General features: G+C 41.8%; 1 protein-coding gene across 2 annotated transcripts in view; it reads left to right on the forward strand.

The window, feature by feature from the left end:
* The first annotated feature begins 274 nt into the window (after positions 1-274).
* LOC125415875 (uncharacterized) overlaps positions 275-23,592 on the forward strand; it is a 38,372-nt gene continuing 15,054 nt past the window's right edge. The window contains exons 1-4 of one of the 2 annotated variants that reach the window (XM_087896998.1): positions 275-380; positions 5,652-5,778; positions 6,846-6,941; positions 11,403-12,915. In XM_087896998.1, the coding sequence (XP_087753124.1) occupies positions 333-380; positions 5,652-5,778; positions 6,846-6,941; positions 11,403-12,676 (1,545 nt within the window). In that variant the 5' untranslated portion in view covers positions 275-332 and the 3' untranslated portion in view covers positions 12,677-12,915. Of the gene's footprint in view, positions 381-5,651; positions 5,779-6,845; positions 6,942-11,402; positions 12,916-23,592 lie in introns of those variants that run through there. The other variant, XM_087896997.1, reaches the window with a different exon arrangement.

A 23,592-nucleotide genomic window follows, 5' to 3' on the forward strand; every position in this document is an offset into this window, starting at 1 on the left:
ATTAAAATAGAAAGGCCACTAGGTGTTGGGCTGAAGAAATATTTTACAAATTTGTCCTTTTGAGGACCTTCTCAGGCTGAGAGATTAATGTAAGAGAGGTTTTGTGGAATAGATTCTTGTGTACACTGTGAAGCTAGGTTGTTGTTAGGGCAACTTCTGATAGGTTTAATAAAAAGCCAAATGGCCAATAGCCTGAACTTCTGAATAGAGATTTTTAGCTTCGCTCAGATTTCTGGGAAATGTAGTCCCGGCGTCAGTGACGTCACAAGGCGCGCTTTAGGAAATCACATTTCCGGATTTGGTCTCGACCTGAGCGACTTCCTCAAAGTTGGATGAGAGTCCCGCCTGCCGTACTTTCCTGTTGCGTCTCTGACGTGGAGGTTGGTCCAGGGTGCAGCGCAGTCTGAGGCACTGTGTGCGGGGTGCGGGGCCGTCTTGGAGGGAGCGGACCTGGGCTGGGTGGGAGGGCGGGAGAAGCTGCCTTGGAGGTGCTGGGCTCAACTGGCTGGGACGCCGGAGGTTGCAGGTCAGGGCTGGGGTGAGGGCGACAGGGACTGCGCCCTGAACAACGGTTTTCTTAGGACGCCACGTGCAGCCCGAGTCCGCCTCGGGCTTCTGGGACAGGAGAGCTGCGCGGAGTAGATGACAGTGCAAGGTCCAGGGTTGCAAGCTAAGAATGGTCAGCTGACTGCCTGCTCCTGAGGGTGAGCTGGGAGCTCACTGAGCAGCTTTGGTGGGGAAGCCTGCTTCACTTCTGACCCATTCTCACAGGGATGCTGTCAGATTTCTCAGTATCTTATTTTTATTTATTTATTTGGTTTCTCCAAACAGTGGTTCTCTGTAGCTTTGGAGCTTGTCTTGGAACTAGTTCTTATAGACCAGGCTGGCTTCGAACTCACCAACATCCAACTGCCTCTGCCTCCCGAGTGCAGGTGTTGGCCTGTGCCGCCAACCCCCAGCTGTGATTTCTTTGTATCTTTAGAGCAGTCGTGGTTTCTGATCCTTCCTTTACTTTGTAACTGGCCTAAATGTATGGTCTTGAGGTTTATGAAGTTTTTATTCTCCAGTAAACCTCTCTGCCTATGCAATAATCCGAATCAGACCACATCAAACCAAATCAAAGCCCAGGTTTAATGGATACCAATGCTCCCTGATGGCTTTCCAGCCACCCAGAGAGAGGAGATGGGGAAGACTGGAAAACCATGTGTTTGTGCTCTAGGGTGCTGTTTAAATACTCTGTGGGAGTGGTGTTGAGCATCTCTGGGGAGGGGTCATTGTTTGGCAGCCTTTCTCTGGGTGGAGTCTGGACTGAGGCAACTCCCAGAGGAGGGGGCTTGGGATGGAACTTCCACCCAAACATTCCAGATTCAGGCTCTATGGATGCCAGGGGCTGAAGTGACCTTAACTGAAACATTCCAGATATCTGTGTTGTGCCCAGATTGCTACCCCCAGAGAGACCACCAGAGAGGCCCAGACTGTAATAAGCCAGGTTTATTTAGCATAATATGCATTAGTTCAATTCCCCCGCTCCATTGCGATGAGTTCTAGAGGAGTTAGATGAGACTCTAGATGAGTCCTCTGTGGGGTAAGCTTTTAAAGGTGTAACTACAAAGAGGTCTTTCGAAGCTCCTTTGGCAGGGGCACAAGTTCTTTTGCTCTGTCACATCCTGCTGTGTCATCTAGTTCTTTGTTTTTAGAGCAAAGCCACCTCGTTCCTGTGTCAGGCCATCTTTATCAGCCTGTACCAGGTGGTTGGGCATAATTTCTCAGGTGGAAGGGGGGAAGACCACTATCTTCCTGGGAACAAGCTAGTCTGGGTTTCTGTTTTTAAAACATTCTGCTAGGAAATTTCTTCTCGCCCCTTTGAGAATGAGGGGTGAGGGCCTCACACCTTTGGGCATTGGTTGATGTAGGGGAGGGGAGAGTCAGGAATTGGTGGGCTCACACTCAGCGGGAGGTGTGGCTGGAGAGGCATCTGGTTCACTGTCATCCTGGAGATCTCAGGCATCTGTTCCTTAAGGGAGACGAGAAGGCAGGTTGCTGGGAGAACAAATAGATTGTTATTATCAGCCTTATGACTGGGGCAGCCACGGAAAGGGTGATTAACTGCCAGAAGGAGTGGGATGGAGAAGCGCCCTGGGACAGGAGAGGCAGGTGAGTGAGGGAGACAGTTTACCTTGTGTTCATTTGTTCTGATGGCTAAAGAACTAAGAAAGGAAAAATATCCGAGGGACCTCAGGTCTCTGGCGGTAAATTCTGGAAGGAAGCAGCAAGGTCTGCCAGGACCAGCTGCCATAGAAAGCTGTGATTAGGGGCGAGAGAACACACATACAGCTCACACACAGAGGGACCGACCCTCTGTAGGAAGAAGGAACTGGAGAAGCTGACTCCAGGCCTCATCTTGAGGACTGTGTTTTCTTAAAGCCTTGAAATGTCCCCCATCCGTAATGTAGGGCGGACTAACTGTGAAAACGACAGGATGTCTGCTTGGCCCACAATGGTTGTGTCAACGTCTTGATGTGGCCTTGAGCTTGTTGAGCTGGTCCAGAAGCAGGGTCCCTAGGAACAGGTGAAAAGCTCTCATGGCCTTGTGTTACAGCGCCAGGCTTTTGTGTCCAGTCAGCAGGTGAGGAGAACTCCCAGACCTGTATGTAATCCTGTGATTTTAGTAACCAGACCTGTGATAGAAAAGAAATGTCAGTCTCCTCTGAGGCACATCCCTGTCATCTCTGCATTTGTGAGGTGGAGGCAGGGCCCTCTGGTTCTCCCCTGCAAATTCCAGGGTAGCCTTGGATACTCGAATCTGTGACGGGGAGCATATGAAGTTTAAAGATGTGATAAATACTTTCTATGGTGCTTTTCCTTAGATATAAAAATGTAGCTGTCACTGCTGATAAAGACACTGCTCACTGCAGCACAGAGAGCGTTACGGAAAACTAAAACGTACAAATCCAGAGAACTATTGTCTTGTGATGCCCTGACCCAGTAGATACACCACACCACAATTCCTGTGCAGAAGGACCCTCTGAAGAGGGTCTATATTGATCATGAGAGCCAGGGGCTCAAGAAGTCTGATGTGAGATTGTGCCTTCTAGAAGGGAAGGGAAGCTGCACCCATGATACCCCAACAATATGACTGCCTGAACAAGCCCTGAACAATGGCAGTGACACAAGATCCCCTGCAGGGGGCGATCTGGTGGCTAACAGAGAAGTATAGGCTCATAAGGACTGCTAATGGAGGGAGAATTAGTCTTCCACGGGGATGAGTCCACTCACTATTCATCCGGTAACAAGTGGTCAGTCCCCAAAACATACACACAGGTAACACTGAACAGACATTTATATAGTAGGTGTGTACAGTGTAGATATGTACAGTTGTGTGCTGTGTGCTGTGTGTAACAATATTAATTAGAGAAGAATGAAAATGTATCTGAGACAGGTTATTGGGGTACATGAGAGAAGTTGCACTGAGGAGATAGAGGGGAAAGTGACATTTCAGTTCAATAATTTTTACAGAAAAATTACACTCCTGCCAGTTAGGACAGTTGGTAAAACTGAAAGTTATTTCAGACAGATACAGATAAATAGCACATTACCTCATCAGTATCTTAAATGTAATAAATTGAAACTCATATACAATAGAGATTTGTTAAACATAAAGCATTGTAAGTCACAGAAGCTGGAGTTGTAATGATTTTTTTTTCTATTTACCAGTGATATCAGGAAGCAAATACTTGGACTTTTTGTGAATTATCATTTTAACTATGTAAAGAGGTCTTCCATCTGCTTGTGGAATATTGGTTTAACTATGGGAAGATGTGCTGCATTTGTTTACTTTGCCTGCATAAGGCACCTGATTCATCTCATAGCTAAATGACCAATACCTAGGTGGGAGGTGTAAGCGGGTCTTCCATGCAGAGAGAGTAAGGAAGAGGGGGATTCATGGAGGCAGAGACAGGGAGACACCAGGGTCCAGGCAGACACAGAGGAGGCAGGAAGGCAGGACATACAGAATGAAAGAAAAGTAAAAGCCCCAAGGGAAAATGTAGATGAATAGGAACAGGTGAATTAAATTATAAGAGGTAGTGGGACAAGAGTAAGATAATGGCCAAGCTTCCATGATTAAAAAGAAGTCTCTGTGCCATTACTTGGGAGCTGGTGACGGGCCAAATAAAAATGTTAACTGTACTTCCTGAACAATGAGTGTTCTGGGACAGCGTGATGGGAGGGAGAAGCCCCTTGACTGTTTCCCAAGTGCTGGATGTGCCTTATGTAGGGTGCATTTCAGAAGTCTGGAAGGTAGTGTTTGAGGGGTGAACATACCATAACTGAGAATCCAAAGCTTAACCATGAGATTATTACAAATACCTCTTTATTCATTAATTGCTGAAACTTCCTGTAGTGATCAAAAGAAAAAGTGATGTGTGACTGTTTTTATAGATCATTTTGGGACATTACTTAAAATATATAAAAACATAAAGTCTAAAATTAGGAAATTTTGACATGTGAAAATAGCATCAGCGATTCCATTTCTCAGCTACGCACACTGATGCTCAGGTGTCATGTGTGCAAACATGCTTGGGAATAGCGCAACCCCCTTCTTCAGTACCTGTCAGAGAATAGACGGGAAGGGGAAAAGGCGAAAACGAAGTGATGTGTATTCTATTCTTAATCTCAAGCAGTACTGTTAGTCCTATTCTTGCCTATTTTCCCATATGATCAGATACTTAACTGGTATTTAGTCCGTGAGTTCGTCCCCTTGCTGCTCCTTTTCATGTCCCATGCCACTGTCATCTGCATCATTACTGAACTCTGTAGAAATCCTGAGCCCACAGCACAGCCAGAGCTGCTGCATCAGACTCTGTATTTTCATACACTTCACTGTCATGGTTGTGCGCATGAACTGTTCAGAAATCCCTTCTCCTTCACGGTGACTTCCTGTGAGGAATACATATACATAAATGTGTGGTGTATAGTCGTACATGGCACTGAATGCATGTTCTGTGGATGCATTCATTTTACACGTCTTTCTCAAATGGATCATGTCTAACTGGGCTTATGGGCTTGTTTACCTTGTCTTCACTACCGATGGTCAGTGTGAGATCATGTGACCACTTCAGAAATGTCTGAGGAATATTACTACCTGTGGAAGAACATTTCTAACTCTCTTTCATCCTCGGAGAAATCCACAGACACGTGATGCCTGTCTGAGGGTTTCTATTGCTATACTAAAGTCCGTGATGAGAGTCAGCTTGGAGAAGAAAGGGTTTATTTTAGACTCCAACTCCAGGTAACAGTCCATCACTGAGAGAATTCAAGGCAGGAATCTGAGGTGGAAGTGGGGAACAGGCCACAGAAAAACACTGCTTTCTGACTCCAAGACTGCTTTCCTGGACCATGTAGAACTGCATGCCCAGTGCAGGCACCACCCATAGCAGGCTGTGCTGTCTCATAGGAATCACTAGTTAAGAAAATGTCCCTAGACTTGGTTACAGGACAGTCTTGGTAGAAATTTTTTCAATTATTTCTCTCTTTTCAGATTGGCCCTAGCTAGTTTCAAGTTCTGTACAGTTCAGTGCCTCTTGTCATTTAAATTACTTATCGTTTTAATTAAATTAATGTGTGGTATCATTCACTGATCTTTATTTCAGGAAATGCTCTCCTTCTGGGATGTGGCCATCGAGTTCTCTCCAGAAGAGAGAGAATGTCTGGAGCCTGCTCAGTGGAATCTATACAGGGATGTGATGTTGGAGAATTACAGCAACCTTCTGTTCCTTGGTGAGGATCTCATCTATTGTGACTTTTTATTTCACCCTCAACATATAGCTTCTTCACTTTGTATGGTTTCTCATAGGAGCATTTCAACAGTCAGGTTCATATCCTTCATTTTCAAAATAATTAAGGAAATTGCTATGTTAAAAATCGTTTTGGGTCTAAAGCGACGGCTCAGTTGTTAAGAGCACGGACTGCTCTTCTAGAGGACCTCTAAGTCATAGGAAACTGCTCTTTTGTTCCTCGCCGCCCAGACACAAATTATCTCATGGAAACTATATTAATTACAGCACTGTTTGGCCTGTTAGCCCAGGCAGGAAATCCCACATCACTGGCCCTCCTATGGCAGCTCACAATTGTTTGTAAACCCAAGGTCTGACATCCCTATGTTGTGTGATGTTTTAATTGTGTTGTGTTCTGACAAATAAAGTTTGATTAGAGTCGGGATAGATTAGCCACTAGCTACCATAGAGATAGGAAGACTGTAGAGAGGGGAACAGGGCGTGGAAAGGTGGGGCTGACGCAGTTTCTCTGCCTTTTGGATGGTGGGATGGAAGAGGTAGGTGCTTCTCTGATACTTCAGTTTCTTAGCTGATACCTGATTGCTGATTTTTTATTGATAAAAATTAATTAGATTATCAAATCAGCCTCACACAGACATACATCCATAGAAAACACTAATGCATATGAAAAATTAAAATAAATAATGAAAACAGGAAGATTCCTTACACTGTTTTCTTCTTTCTGAGTTTAAACATTCTGAGTTGGATATGTGTTTCCCTCACTCTCGTCGGACATTTAGAAATTCAGTGGCATGAGAGGTGGAGCTTACTTTCCACTTGAAGTGTTTTACAATTCAGTTTTACTGTTTTTCCCTTGAAATGAAACTCAGAATCTGGATGTTGTAGACTCCATCATGTGTTGTAGTGATCGTGTCTGAAAACACTTAAGGAACTGATTGTCTGCAATCATTTGTCACCTCATCTCTGTCCTTACAAGCCATGTACAGGAAGGAACATGTAAATTCCGTGTACAAGAACACACAACAACTTCTTCTCTTTATCTACAAACAGGTCTTGGTGTCCCTAAGCCACACCTGGTGACATTTCTGGAGCAAAGATCAGAGCTTTCAGATGGGAAGAGACAAGCAGCAGCCAGCGTGCACCCAGGTGTGTAGGAATGCGGGGTTCAGGGGCAGAGCTGAGACCCTGATATCCAGCAGAAAGTGAGGCTTTCTCATTTACCTTGACACATGATACCATGGGAATCGTTCTTTAGGTCTCTCCTTGTCTCTGTTGTCTCAGTTTTATGAGGGTTTGAGTCTCTTAAGCTTTGGATTTCCCCAATTACAAGCTGTGCTTCTACTTACAGTGACCTCCAAGGTCTTTCCTTTTGTTGATTCTCCATTGTAGTGTAAGACTGGGGAAATAGAACTCAGAGTTGTAAAGACCGAGTCTTTTATTTATAGAGGTTGAGAGCAGACTCAAGCAAAAAAGTTCTCTACACAAAAGTAACCATAGTGGGTTGATAAAGGCAAACCCACAATTCCATCACAGAGAGACAGTCAGGGACATAAGGTTCAGCGGTGTCGATTCTGTTGGCTAGAATAATTGGGGGGTTGGAAGCAGTTGAATAAAACTCAGAAAAACTGGATGCACTTTGGGCAGTGCGTTCCCCACTGATCTTTGTGACGTGTCAAAGCATTGGCATATCGTATAAAGGGGATGTGTTGGGCCTCTAGGTATGCTAATTTAACAGAGGCGGTTTGGTTTTTTTTTAACACTTTTACCCCCAGTTGCAGGGGTAATAGCAGGTCATGACCATTAGACAAAGGAAGATTAGGACAGAATAACCTTCAAGGCCTTACACTGTTGATTCAGAGATGCCCATCCAGTCAGTTATTGGTACAGTATTTGTGTGCCTCTCTTTCATCGTAGTTATTAGATTTAAGCCTTTTAGTGAGATGTAAGGCTCCATGGGTTTATCGGGATTTTTTTTTTCAAGTTAATCTATTTATCATGTACAAGGATATCATGTACCAGTATTTGGATACCTATGCAGTAACAACTTGTTAAAGAAATTTCAAACTTATATATGTCAATCTGTTGTTTCCAGATACATCAGTACTGGTAATATGTTTTATGTCAGATATATTCAGGGCTGCCACCCTAGGTAGAAGTATAGGAAGCATTATGGCTAAGGTTACCATGAGTTAAATTGGATGAAGATGTTTTGTGATCACTTCTTTTCAAGGTCTCTGGTACATTCTGAAACATATTCAGTGTATATTTTCATTAGCTTCCAGGTTTATAATGGGATCAGTACTGATGAGTTTAGGCAGTGTTTTTCATCAGTAGCTCGATGGATCAGCTCTGTGCTGGCATCCAATCCCAAATAACCATACTGCGACTCTATATTAATTATAAATGCTCGAATGACAGCTCAGGCTTATCACACGTTAGGTCTTTCATTTTCATTAACCCCTGTGTCTTCTACACTCTTACACATGGCAGTGCCTGTTCTTCATGTTGTATGTTTTCCCCTTGCTTCTCAGAGTCCTGGTCACTGCTCTGACTCTGCTTTTCTAATGCCAGGATTTCATCAGCCCCCAAAATCCTGCTTAGCCTTAGACATACCAGTTTTTTATTAACAATAAAAGCAACACATCTTCACATGTGTTTAGAGAAAGATTATTCTACAGCATTTTCCCCCTTTTGTCTAATTGAAAATGATGGTTGTAGCTTTAACATAGATCAAAGTATACATAACAAAAATAGGCTCTCGTGTTGTTGGAAACAAAAACATAACCTCTTTTTTTTATTTTATTTATTTATTTATTTATTTATTTATTTATTATGTGTATATCATTCCTTCCATGTGTGCCCACATGCCAGAAGGGGGCGCCAAGTCTACATTATAGATTGCTGTGAGACACTATGTGGTTGCTGAGAATTGAACTCAGGGACTCTTGAAGAGCAGTCAGTGCTATTAACCACTAAGCCATTTCTCCAGCCCCCATAACCTCTCTTTTTTCTTTTTTCCTTGTAAAGTCAAGACATGTTTAAAAAAAAAACTATATCGGTTGCTTTAATCCAGCAGTTTTCACAATCCAGTGAGTCTCAGCAGCTCTCATCCCTTCATTAGCAGTCAGAAAATCTACAGACAACACAGTAACATATTGATCCAGACCATTTGTGTAGTTTACTTCTTTGTGTGTCTTTAACTTTCATATTACTTTATTCCCTTTTCAAGGACTTTTGCTTTATTTTAAAAGTATTTTATATATATATATATATATATATATATATATATTCTGACCATCTATACTATTTTTATTTTCTCTCACAAGACTTTGTGCATTTTTAAACACTGTAAGACATTTAAATATTTTTTTTTTACCATCTGGATCTTTTTTTCCCAAACATTTGTAACTTTTTCTGTCTATATGACCCAAACCCAAACTCTGCCACCCATTGCATTGGTGGAACTCCAGCTGGTGGCTCAAATCTGTAGGATGCTGTCACATAGCAGGTTCTTATTTCAGTATCTACACTCTGTCACATGGCATTTCCGTATTTCAATACAGTATGTTTACCTTTTTCCTCTGCATCTTCTGGCAACTCTTCTCACTCTGCCATTCTTCTTCCTAGCAGTCTCTCTATCCAGAAAATTCTGCCTAGCCGTCAACCCATCAGTTTTTTAATGATGGGAATAATATATATTCATATTGTACGAAAAGATGATCCACAGCAGAGGAGCTGGTCCAGATGTCTCTGGCAGGTAGCTCAGGATGGCTGCTCTGGGTGAGCTTTCACAGTCCACTCACGTCCTCCTCAGGCTGTGTTGCTTTTGTTACCTGATGTGATGGGTCCTCACTTGGCACATGTGACTTAGTTTGAATGAGTGCCCAGAGTTTATCCTGTTGTGCTGACGGCCCCTCTGGCAGAGCCTCAGTCATGTCTACCACTTTGCTAATGACTGCTTACAACATCTGCCATTGACATCTCACCTGTGGGATCACCTTTGTTAAGAGGAGGACGTTCAAAGCCAGGGTACAGGGCATGGCCATTTGAACCACCATGACACTCCCTTAGCCAGTATAAGGTATAAGGGTCCCCTCGGTATGCTCAACTATCAAATTAGGAGACATCGAATACAGAGAAATTGCAATGAGTGTCTCCATTGCCTGACACATTTAGAATGTGGTGCAGAATCTGAGATCCTCCTCAGCATGAAAGAATTCATCCTTTTCCCATGGGACATGAGGAGTGATTCATCTTCCCAACATGTAAAGAATGGGATTTCCTGGTCTGGTTTACAGACTGGAAGGAGAAAGCAGCAGCAAACACTGAACTCCTATTCCCTGTGCATCCTTATCCTCTGTTGAAACTGGAAAGCCAATAATCCATTAAGTCTGTGTCCATCTGAGTGAAGGGTGTGTCCTGCCATGCAAGTGTAGTCTAGATTTGACTCTTTTTACTCAAGCATTGAAAAATTCAGTTTGAATAAACAAATTTCTATGTTTTTGTTTTGTTTTGATGTTCTTGTTGTGGTTTTTCAAGACAGAGTTTGTCTGTAGCCTAAGCAGTCCTGGATCTGGCTTTGTAGACCATACTCGCACTGAACTCAAAAAGATTTTTCTGCCTCTGCTCCTAAGTGCTGGATTTAAAGTGTGTGTCACCACTCCAGGCCCAATAACCACTTATTTTAAGTACATCTGATTTTAATATTATTCCATATTAAAGGAAAAAATTGAATCTAAGTTTGTTTCAGTTTTTTACCTTACGATTACCTCTGATGACAAGTACAGAGAACTGGATAATGGAAGGTAGAAATAGTTTTCTCCCTCTAATATTGTGTTTGAGGCCAGCCTGGTCTAGATAGTGAGTTACAGGAGAACAAGGTCTTTATCGAAAAACCTTGTGTTCTAAAACCAAAACAAACAAAAAAGGAAAGACGTAATTTTGTCATATCTTTATTGACAGATATATTGTCTCAACTAAATTTGCATCATTCATAAGTGAATCTGAAGAGTTTTTTTTGTTTGTTTGTTTATTTTGTTTTACCATGATTCAATATGTTTCAGGTATGTATATTCTGGTCTTTCAAATAAAATATAAAATAATGTCCTGAATATGAACTATGAATTTCATCTTTACGTAGAGTGTGTTCATGTGCAGCATATCTTTTGTACTCCAAAGTAAAACTATATGTGCAGGATAAAATGTTTATTTAGACTGTGTCTCAAATTCACAAAGCCAAAATTAATTTTCTATTTCCTGGACTCAGGTAGTTTTCTAATTTTATGGATGTTCTGCAATATAAAATCTCTATTCATTTGATAAATTTATTTCTGTTAGTAAAATCCTCTTGCAACTTAGCTATTTAACTTGAATTAAATGCCATTATGTCTATATTCTATTTGGACATTCCATTATTCTACTATAAGTATAGATCATTTGTATGTACAATATGTTATCATTTATACTTTGTACCTCTAAGTACAAATGACTCTATTTTTTTCACTGCTTCATTATGTATTAATAAGTGTTTTCTTCTAAAAAGATAAGCATTGTAAGTATGAAGAATATTTTCTAACCTTTGTTCGTATCTCAACTTTTGCTCAAAAGGAACAACACCCGAAGATTATAGCATTTTCTCCAAGACCGTTGATTATAACTCACTATATATTCAATGCCAGAGAATTCTTACAAGGGAGAAACCCTACAAGTGTGAAGAATGTAACAAAACCTTTCAGTGTAACTCATCCCTTAGGAAACACAGGAGACGTCATACTCTAGAAAAATTCTACAAGTGTGAAGAATGTAACAAAATCTTTCATCGTCATGCATACCTTAGGAGTCACAGGAGTGTTCATACTGGAGGAAAACCCTACAAGTGTGAAGTATGTCACAAAACCTTTCATCATACCTCACTCCTTAAAAAACACAAGAGAATTCATAATGAAAAGAAACCCTACATCTGTGAATACTGTGCCAGATGTTTTAACTCATCTGTATCCCTTAGAAAACATAAAACAATCCATTCTGAAAACTGTCATTATACCTGTATATACTGCAGCAAAAAGTTTTCAGATTCTAGGGATCTTCAGCGTCACCAAAGAATTCATACTGGAGAGAAACCCTACAAGTGTGAAGAATGTCACAAAACCTTTCATTGTAATTCATCCCTTATTACACACAAGAGAGTTCACACTGGAGAGAAACCCTACAAATGTGAAGAATGTCACAAAGCCTTTCATTGTAACTCAAACCTTAGTAGACACAAGAGAGTTCATACTGGAGAGAAACCCTACAAGTGTGAAGAATGTCACAAAACCTTTCATTGTAATTCATCCCTTATTACACACAAGAGAGTTCACACTGGAGAGAAACCCTACAAATGTGAAGAATGTCACAAAACCTTTCGTTGTAACTCAAACCTTAGTAGACACAAGAGAGTTCATACTGGAGAGAAACCCTACAGGTGTGAAGAATGTAACAAAACCTTTCGTTGTGATTTATACCTTAGTAAACACAAGAGAGTTCATACTGGAGAGAAACCCTACAGGTGTGAAGAATGTCACAAAGCCTTTCGTTATAACTCATACCTTAGTAAACACAAGAGAGTTCATACTGGAGAGAAACCCTACAGGTGTGAAGAATGTAACAAAACCTTTCGTTGTGACTTATACCTTAGTAAACACAAGAGAGTTCATACTGGAGAAAAACCCTACAGGTGTGAAGAATGTCACAAAGCCTTTCGTTATAACTCATACCTTAGTAAACACAAGAGAGTTCATACTGGAGAGAAACCCTACAAGTGTGAAGAATGTAACAAAACCTTTCATCTTAACTCATCTCTTAATAGACACAAGACACTTCATACTGGAGAGAAACCCTAAAAAGGTGAAGACTGTGACATATGCTTTTCCTCAACTTTATCTTTTCTATGACATAAAAGAAATACGCATTTTGAAGAGAATACCTAGAATTGTGGGGAATGTAGCAACGACTTTATTAATCTTAATATCCTTATTCAACACATGATATATTTAATGCAGGAGAGAAATCCAACAAATGTTTTAGAAAGTTTACTTCTTCAAACCTGAAAACACATTAAATGATTCATTCTGACTGCAAATTTCATGAGTGTGTGAAATGTGGTAAAATCTTTGCCAACAAATCAGGTATTATCCACCTGAAATAAGTAAACCATTTTGGAATGTCAATATCAGCATGATATATATACATATATATATATATGTATATATATATATATAACTTACAAGAGCACAAATACTAAGAATCTCATCAGAGAACAGCAGAGACTTCTCTTTGCTGTAACCCCCAACAGTTTGTTCTAGCAGTGTGTTTGAAACTTGCCTTTATTAATGATCTCTATCTTTTATAACTATAAATGCTTCATGAAACCTTTACCATGCCATAGCTTTGTCCATTGGTTGCCCAGAATATGAGATCTATGCTATGTCATAGTTACTGTTGTTTTTCTCAATGAAGTCATCCAAGCTGTTGTAATTCTTCCTTGGTGTAAGAAGCTCTGCCTTTCTGAACTAGCAGATTTTCACTTAACATTTTAATCTTTATTGGTAACCCTTATTAGTCAAATAAAAGGACAGAGACAGAGTTAAAATTGTTTTAAAACTCTTACCGTCTAAGACACCCACAGGAAGGCAGCAGCTATGGCTGCAGAGGTGCAGTCATCAGATGAGGCAGCTTTAGTTTCATGTTCAACAGCTGTGTCTCAGATAAAAACAGTGCCTGTAGTGCAACAATGGCATTAAAACTCTGGGGTAACCAATCATTTGCTGACTACGTTTGAAGTTCCTTCTACAAACTGTAACTCATGTGATGTTATTTTGGTGATAATCTTGTACCTGACTAGGTGATAAATCCTAGGGAGTACTTAATGCAGTCATTCTAATGAGTGAACAGTAACTAAATGAACCCAAGTTCTCATCTTTATACCCACAGTCGGGCACCTCTCAACCCTCACCAGAATGTATTAATTGTGTGGTAGATGGAGAAGACTACACAGATGGAAAACGATCAAAGCATTGAGAGTATTCGTCTGTGGAGGGCCCTACTCCAAAGGTGACACCTGTACCACACATTGTCAGTGATTTCCCTGGCACACACCTAAAGCCAAAAGTCATGGAGAAGAGTTGAAAAGAATGTCAGAGCCAGGTATAGTAGACGTGTGCCCTGAAGCAGTAGAAATGCTGAGACATTTCTAGAACAGCGAAACATTGATAGTAATTTTTTGCATGAGCACCCTCTGACTATGACTACGTGGATAACACTAATATAAGCTCAACTACAGCATACAACAAGCATGGGTGCATAAGGCCCTCACTATCTGACCTCAGTGGAGGAGCTGTTGGCAGTTGCTGACTCCTGAGGGAGACAGTCAATCTGGTTACCTTCCAGGTTCCAGTCAACTCTCCTACACCCCTAAACACTGAGGAAACACTAGGCGCATTGAAAAATAACAAAAAGCCCACTGAGTTGGGAGATTATCATGTTTCCAAGGGTAAGGTGCAATAGGTGAAGGAATATGGAACTTTAAGTAAAAGATGCAACATGCGTGTATTAAATTCTCCCCAAATAAATATCATTTTAAAGTTTGTTGGTTTTGTACATGTCCAAACTTATTTTAGCAGTGATTACAGTACCTGAATCTGGCTGTCATGAAGTTTACAGCGGGTCAGCACCCCTACAGGGAAGGCCTCATGAGGGAGCAAGTGAGAGGACTCCCGGAGGGCTGAGATGCAAGGACTAAGAAGCTCTGCATCAGTGTACCTCTGGGAAGAGACAGGGATGGCTTTGCACAGATGAGATGCAGCCAGAGACACCTTGTTTCTTCTTGGCTTTATCATGCCTACAACAGAGGAACAATGAACAGTGGCTTCTCCACCCTCCCCTCTCTCCTATGTCCACAGTGATCACAGCTGCTTTAGTTCCTGGTCATCCATCATTAAACTTGGGAAAGCACTGTAACTGTCAACTGAACTTGGTGGGTAGAAAGTTACGAGAGACCACATCCTATAATTCCTATCATTGCGTTTTTAGAACAGTTCATTATCATGTAAATGTGCAAATTAGAGGAATCACAGAGAAATGTGCTTCTGCCTTCAAATTTCATCTCAGTTAATAACCAAGAAAGGCTTCTGTGTGGAAAGGCTATGGGTTTTTTTTCATTTCATGCAAGTTTATTTTAATATAAATTTATTGAAGTCATTTTGGTCCCAGCATGTCCTTGGGTTTCACCCACTCATCAAACTGCTCTGCTGTGAGGTAGCCAAGCTCAACTGCCCTTTCCCTTAAGGTTGATCCTTCCTTGTGTGCAGTCTTGGCAATCTTTGCTGCTTTGTCATACCTGATATGAGGATTAAGAGCTGTCACCAACATTAACAACTCATTCATTAGCTCGTTGCTCCTCTTGGCATTGGTCTTGGAATTCTTTTTTTTTTATTGATATTTATTGAGCTCTACATTTTTCTCTGCTCCCCTCCCTGGCTCTTCCCTCCCCCAAGGTCCCCGTGCTTCCAGTTTACTCAGGAGATCTTGTCTTTTTCTACTTTCTACTTCCCATGTAGATTAGATCTATGTAAGTCTCTCAGTGTCTGCAGTGTTGTCTAAATTCTCTGTAATTGTGGTTTGTAGGCTGACTTTCTTTGCTTTATGTTTAGAAACCACCTATGCGTGAGTACATGTGATAATTGTCTTTCTGTGTCTGGGTTACCTCACTCAAAATAATGTGTTCTAGCTCCATCCATTTTCCTGCAATATTCACGCTGTCATTTTTTCTGCTGTGTAGTATTCCATTGTGTAAATGTACCACATTTTCCTTATCCATTCTTCAGTCAAGGGGCATTTAGGTTGTTTCCAGGTTCTGGCTATGACAAACAATGCTGCTATGAACATAGTTGAGCACATGTCTTTGTGACACGATTGAGCATCCTTTGGATATATACCCAAAAGTGGTATTGCTGGATCTTGAGGAAGGTTGTTTCCTAATTTTCTGAGAATCGCCACACTGACATCCAAAGGGGCTGTACCAGCTTGCATTCCCAACAGCAATGCAGAAGTGTTCCCTTTTCCCCACAACCTCTCCAGCATAAGTTGTCATCAGTGTGTTTGATCTTTGCCATTCTTACAAGTGTAAGATGGAATCTCAGAGTTGTTTTGATTTGCATTTCTCTGATGACTAAGGATGTTGAACATTTCCTTAAGTATCTTTCAGCCATTTTATATTCGTCTGTTGGGAGTTCTCTGTTTAGGTCTGGACTCCATTTTTTTTTTAAATTGGATTATGTGATCTTTTGGTGTCCATTTTCTTGAGTTCTTTGTATATTTTGGAGATCAGTCCTCTGTGGGGTTAGTGAAGATCTTTTCCCATTCTGTAGACTGTTGTTTTGTCTTGTTGACCGTGTCTTTTGCTTTCCAGAAGCTTTTCAACTTCAGAAGGTCCCATTTATTGTTTCTCTCAGGGTCTGAGCTGCTGGGGTTATATTTAGGAAGAGGTTCCCTGTGCCAATGCGTTCAAGTGTACTTCCCACTTTTTCTTCTATAAGGATCAGTGTGACTGGCTTTATGTTGAGGTCTTTGATCCATTTGGACTTGAGTTTTGTGCATGGTGATGGATGTGCGTCTTATTTTCATTCTACATGCTGATATCCAATTATGCCAGCACCACTTGTTAAATATTCTTTCTTTTTTCCATTTGATATTTTTTGCTTCTTTATCAACGATCAGGTGTTCGAAGATGTGTGGATTAATATCCGGGTCTTCTATTCTTTTCTATTGGTCCTCCTGTCTGTTCTTATGACAATACCAGGCTGTTTTCAGTACTGTAGCTCTGTAGTAGAGTTTTAAGTCAGGGATTATGATGCCTCCAGAAACTCTTTTATTGTACAGGATTGTTTGGCTATCCTGGGTGTTTTGCTCTTCCATATGAAGTTGAGTACCGTTCTTTCGAGGTCTTTGAAGAATTTAGCTGGTATTTTGATGGGCTTTGTGATGAAGAAAATCAGTTATGTCCTCTTTCACAACCCATGTTCACTACCTGTTTAAACCCTTCTTCATCCCCTAATAGTTAACCTTTATTCTTTTTCTCATCTACATAGTTTATACACATACATATTTCTTCACATATGAATAGTACATGTGTTCCTGTCATGCATTTATGGTGAACTACATTCTGCAAGTTGGAAAAACTGATTGAACATGTTATCTGTGTTTATACAGACACCTTTATACCTGGAGATAAACAATGATTGTCTTCCTTGGCCGTAGGCAGCCTGCTAGCTGTTGTTAATCACACAATGTCTTCTTACTTGTTTTTTGATCTTCTTTTCCCTGTCTCAAAGTAAAGGGCATGGCTAAGGACAGGAAATTTAAAAGACCCTTCGAGATTCAGATGCTTGGGGCTGATGTGGGGACACCAAATCCTAGCCTCAAAGACATATGTTCATATATGTGTAATATCAGCAATACTCTGAAAGCAATCATTTCTATGTATTTAAAAGTAAAAATATAAAGAGGAGTAGTCAGGCTGTTGGGACAGAAAGCAAGGCAGACCACAGTCATAAAGCAATGGAATCTCAAGGACAGAGGGAATGCCCTATCACAGTTAGAGGAAACCATCTTGAAGACCTATTAGAAACAGCTGGCATTAGGGAGCAGTATAACTTCTCTAGCTGGAGAGCCACACAGCTAAGGAGCCCCCCAGCATAGAAAAAGTGGTCCCACACCCCATAACTACTGTGATTCGGGCAAGGGCCTGGAGACAAGAGACTGGGTCATTCGAAAGGAGATCAGCCGAATGCCATTTATTCAACTTTGGGGAAATCCTTATATACCTAGCTACTGCACAAGGATTTTTCCCCCAGGCAGGTGGGAAATTACCATACCAAAGATGAAACAATGCCCTGCAGCTAATCACCAGGCAAGGCAGAGGGAGCACAGGAACAAACAGGATGTTTTAGCTGGCTGACCAGAAACTGTCCTCAAGATGCACCCCAGGAGCAGGGGCAGATCCGGGCCCTACACTATGGTGTACCTGACTTCAAACTCAGTCATCCAGGATGCATGACAGTCCACTTGAGGAGATCTCAAATGCCTTAAGAGACAAACTTCTGCTAATGTCTATCAACGAAAGTTAGTAGTAGATCATTGAGGAAAAGAAGATACTCTCTAAGTGTGGCTGGTGACTGCTCTGAATCTGTGCTTCCTGTTCCCATCATTCTCTCTGTGTCAGGTTGTCTCATCCAGTCTCTTCTTGCCCTGCTACTGGTCAATCAGTTTTTCATTAACAATGAGCATAATTCAAATAGGGATAAGCACTTGTTTGAATTACAAAGTCAAGAGACTTTGGGCATTGACTGTCTTTCCTAGGAAGAGATGAAAGTGAAACTTTCAGGGGTTTCCAGGGTGGAAGTTATGGTGTGTAGTAAGGTATTTCATTGTCAAATTCCAATAAGATTATTTGATACTTCTTATATCTTTTAATTTTAGAAATTAGCATTTTTTTCTGTCCAGATTTTGAGAAAGTGAGATACATTCGAGACAAATGATCCGACCTTCGAAATACTCTCACATAGAACAAATTTCAGTATTAGAGAAGGAAAGGAAATTGAGCACAATAGATCAAACCTCTGCAGAGGGAATTCTAACCATGGATAATGGGCAAGTTGTCCTTGCACACGCCAGTTTAAGCCAGGAACTGTTTCCTACCACTCTGGAGAGGAGCAGGGGATGTAAGCATGAACTCAGCATACCTGGTGCCAAATATACACCTGGGTTTGTGAAAAAGAACACACACAATGCAACAAAATAAAACAAACAAAATCACCAGGGTAATATTCTTAAAATTCTAGTTGAACTCTCATAAAAACTGAATTTATTACATAGATTAACAGTTGAAAATTTCAAGGGACTTAAGGACAGGTCGCAAATCCTGAGACAGATTATGAAGTTCTTTGGAAGTAAATGTCAGAGGGTTGGTTGAACGTTAACCTTGTTCAATGATTGTCCTTATGTCCCTGAAAAACCTCCTGCACTGAAGAGTTTCCAGTGTTCCCAGGAAAAACTGTTTTACAAGCTGTGGAGTCGGATCCATGTATGAACCAATCTGAGTCAGTACAGAGGTACATGGATTATTTATATGCAGGACTACGTATTAAGACAAAGCCTAAATCATACTCAAACTTCTTTACCAAGACTATCTTATTTATATTGTTAGTTTTAAAAGTATTTTGTAATTCTTGTTCTTATTTCTGTTTTTTTTTCCTTTTCTTTGTTTTTAGTTTTTTTCTTTTTATTTACAGAGAATGTCCCTAAATTTCCAGACCAGGTACGGATCATGTCGTATTGTCATAAACCTCTGAGCATTTGGAATCACATTTAGGTACATTAGGACTGATTTCATAATTATCCTTAAAAGATACTTTTTGTTCCCAAGTTAGTGTATTGTGTATTCTTACTTTCTTGTCTGGACCGCTAGCCCGCAAACAATGACAGAGAGACTTATTATTAATTATCAAAGCTCGGCTTTAGCCTAGGCTTCCCCCCCCAACTAGCTCTCACTAGCTCTCATAAGTTATTAATCTATATTCTGTCTCATGGCTTTTTTTTTTTTTTTTTTTTTTACCTGTCCACCATTCTGTATCCCTGGCTTGGTCTGCATCTTGCTGACTTCTCTGGGCAGCTAGATTCATCTCTTCCTCTCCCTTCCCAGAAATACCACGTGTCTTCTGCCGAGTTATGTGCCATTTAACTCTCTATTAAACCAGCCAGAAAGTGCCCTGAATAAGACAGATCTTCACAGTGCACAAAAAGATTACCCTACACAGTATTGTCTGATCATTTTAAAGTACAACCGATTCAACATGATTTTTAACGCTGCAGTAATATTTCTAATATTTCTGTCAAAGTCTTGACTCCCATTCACACATGTTGGGCTGTGGATCTGAAAGTGCACTATCAAACTGCTTCCCCATGGCTGTTTGAAACCAAATCAGTAGCCACCTTGTTAAGAAACCACATTTTGATACATTAAGTCTCCATACCTTGTTTTTGTTTTCAATCTTTAATGTACCTAACAAAACAGGTTTCAGCTATGCTGAACTTGTGCCCCCATGAGGTATGCCCACCGTTTGCCTTGTAAGAATAACCTGTGATATGATTGCGCTTTTGCTTTAGGAAAACATTTTTCCAGATACCTTGATGATAAACCCCGCTCCACACAATGTATTATTGAACTTGTTTTTTCTTTTATTTCCTCCTTTCTAACAGCCAATAATATGGACAGCATGTTCTTATGTTTTTTGTTTTAAAACTCCAATCCTTCCCACAAAAAGGCACCTAAAAGGGCAATGAGGGCTGCTCTCTGAAATACGGACGCTGGGAGCAAACGTCTACTGGCCTCTTCCTGGTGCTCCTGAAAACAAAGCTTGCTTTAATCAGACATTCGAACAATTCGTTCCTCTCAGGCCTAACAGCTGTCCAGCGTACTCTGTTTCTTCCTCCCACACCCAACTGCGTGTAGCCAAACACAAGTCCAGGAAGAGTAAATATCATCCCTCAAGGATTGCAGGGATTCCTTCGCGCAGACTTCTGGGAAATGTAGTCCATCTGACTATGACATCACGCGAAGACGTCCAGAAAAGCTTTTTCCGGCTTTTGGTCTCCACACGTGCGACTTCCTCAAAGTTGGGCGAGAGTCCCGCCTGCTGCCCATTCCTGTTGCGTCTCTGATATGGAGGTTGGTCCAGGGTGCAGCGCTGCCTGTGGCCCTGTGCAGGATGCGGGGCCGTCTTGGAGGGAGCGGACCTGGGCTGGGTGGGAGGGCGGGAGAAGCTGCCTTGGAGGTGGTGTGCTCAACTGGCTGGGACGCCTGAGGTTGCAGGTCAGGGCTGGGGTGAGGGCGACAGGGACTGTGTCCTGAGCAATGGTTTCCTTAGGACGCCACGTGCAGCCCGAGTCCGCCTTGGGCTTCTGGGACAGGAGAGCTGCGCGGAGTAGATGACAGTGCAAGGTCCAGGTTTGAAAGCTAAGGATGGTCAGCTGACTGCCTGCTCCTGAAGGGGAGCTGGGAGCTCACTGAGCAGCTTTGGTGGGAAGCATGCCTCACTTCTGACTCATTCTCCCAGGGATGCTGTGAGATTTCTCAGTAACTTTAGACCAAACGGTTTCTGACTCCTCCTGTACTCTGTAGCCGGTCTGCTGTAACGGATTTGAGGTCTTGATTGTGCCCCCCCCCCCCTTTTTTTCTTGCCAGTAAAGAATTAAGAGAGGAAAAACCCGAGGCTCCAGAAGTCACGGGTAGGAAATTCCGAAACACGGACAGATATTCCAGAATCAGCTGCTATAGAAAGCTGTGACTAGGGTGAGAGAACACACATTCTGCAGACGTCTGGAGTGAGAGACCCCGTGCAATGCAGAATGGGGACTAGGAAAACTTCTGTGTCAGGTCCGCAGGTGAGGAGACCTCCCAGACCTGTGTGTAGTCCTGAGATTTTAGTAACCAGACCTGTGATAGAAGAGAAACGTCAATCTCCTCTGAGGCACATCCCTGTCATCTCTGCATTTGTGAGGGGAGGCAGGGCCCTCTGGTCCTCCCCTGCTTCATAGCAAATTCCAGGCCAGCCTAGGCTACCTGAGTCTGTGTCAGAAAACATTTAAACATACTTCATGTATGGGATAGTGTCTATCCTTAATTTCCTGCTTATTACAGTGAGCACCGTGACAGATCCGTGCAGCCAGCGCTTTGCTGGCTTAAGAACTACTTCTGTCTAACTTCTGCTGACCCAGTCCAGGGGTAATTTCAACTTTTGTCACTAACATGTTTTTGTTAAAGACATTAAGTTTTGGTGATTAGACAATTGTTTGCATTTACTCTGTAAAGAATTCTCTTTGCCTTGCTTGAATATTCCTATATGCAATGAATGTTCGTTCTTTTGCATATTAATCTGTGTTAGCTGCTCTCATAACCTGATGCAACTTTCTTCTGGTTTTCTCTGGTTTCCTCCAGCTTGCTCCTTTCATATCTAATCTGAAACTCCATTATTCTTCATTTCCATTCTGTAGTTCTCGACTGATGCGGTTACTGTAGTTACATTCCTGGGTCTTTGTCTGCAGCTGCAGCTGGCATGCCTCCCCCTGTCCTAACAGCAGAGGCTGCACTGTGAGCAGATGCTTCTTACAGTGAGCCAGAACAAAACCACTCCCTGCACTGTCCTTCCTGTGGGGGCACTGCATAGCCAACCAGTAAAGCAGACTGCTTATGGTGGGTCCTGCTCCTCCGCAGGTCCAGTCCAGTTCCCCTGGTTGGCAGCCCTGTGTCTTTCCTCCCAGGCTTCTTTCACTATGCTCTATGTCAGTGTGAGGGAAGGAGTTACTTGTGTTTACAGCTCATGTATGACCCGTGCTGTGTTAGACATGTCATCTCTGGAAAACTCTGGAGCGGAGGTGCTGGGTGATGACATTCAGTTCCTGCCAATTGATCTGAATGATTATGTCAGAGGCCATGGAGAAACCTTGCAAAAGATTTGAGCAGGGGTCAAACACATGCAAGGAATAAACCTAAGGAGGACATGTTTTCATTACGTTGTCAGTTCGGGTTATAGAAGTGTCTGCCATGGTGTCCTCCATAGTCGTTTTACATGTAGTAACATATCAGTTACATATGTTGAGTTCAAAGTTGTGCCTGTTTGCCCTGCCTATTCTCCTAAAAACTGCACTCCATTGTTCTCTTCTTTGCAGAATCTATTGTAAGCATGAGTCAGACCTGCTACTGTATGTGAGACGCTCCTCTTGCTGTTGCTTTCTGAAGACTCAGGAACAATATGCAGGCTGTTAAAATTCACAACTACATTTGCACAGCTAATGTACAGAGATGTGATATTTATTTTTAAACTAAATTCTCATTCTGTCATCCATGTTTTCCATAAAGGACATTACATTTAGTCTTCCATGCTTTTTTTCATGGTTCCAATTCCATTCTCTGAGCCATAGTATTCCAAAAAAATGGTAGCTTAAAGCAAAAAATGAATGATGTTCCATTCCACGTTTGTTGAATAAAGAACTGGGACAGAGATCTAGAAGTTGCTACTTGATGACGTGTGTGCTGCATTGTAAGCACTAGGTGGTTTAATCAGTCCACAGGCTGCTGCGAATGGAGGGTCACTATTGTTAAGAACCTGACCAGGTAGCCGGTCCTCTCTTTGCGTCTGACTTGGACTTCCCACCAATGCCCTGGAAATGTTTGGTTTTGTCTGGCTCTCTGAAAAGACATCTCTTAGGGACAACGAGAGGAGATAGTAGAGTTCTCAGAACATCGACCCTGTCCATCCTGTTGTTCTAGGAACAGCCTCTATTCAAGCGGAGGGCAGATTTCAACCTCCCAACGGTAGTAAGACTGTGTAGCGATGTTTAATGAATGACAGATTGTTCATCTCCGACCAGGCATCATTTGCATTTCTTCTCAAAAAAAAAAAAAAAGAAAATTTTGCCAGTTTCATAGTCCTCTGAAATGTTTGCTCTTAATAGTATTGGGATAAACCCTCCTAATGCTATCCTGCTTACAGGCGCAGTACTCACTACCCACAGCGTCTCACGGGAAGCTAGTTCCAAGACAGCAGACACTCCCCTATGTGGAACGGTGTCCCCTTCTGCTGGGCTCTATCAGGGAGTATCTTTCAGTGAGTTCTCTGTTGAGGACCTGCTCTAGTTCTCTCAGAGAACAGCCTTTTCGCCTTCCCTCTGTCCAGATGTTTGCTGTTTCCTTAGTGATAAG

Source organism: Myodes glareolus, chromosome 15 (genome assembly GCF_982192425.1).
Source record: "Myodes glareolus chromosome 15, mMyoGla1.1, whole genome shotgun sequence".
Lineage (NCBI taxonomy): Eukaryota > Metazoa > Chordata > Mammalia > Rodentia > Cricetidae > Myodes > Myodes glareolus.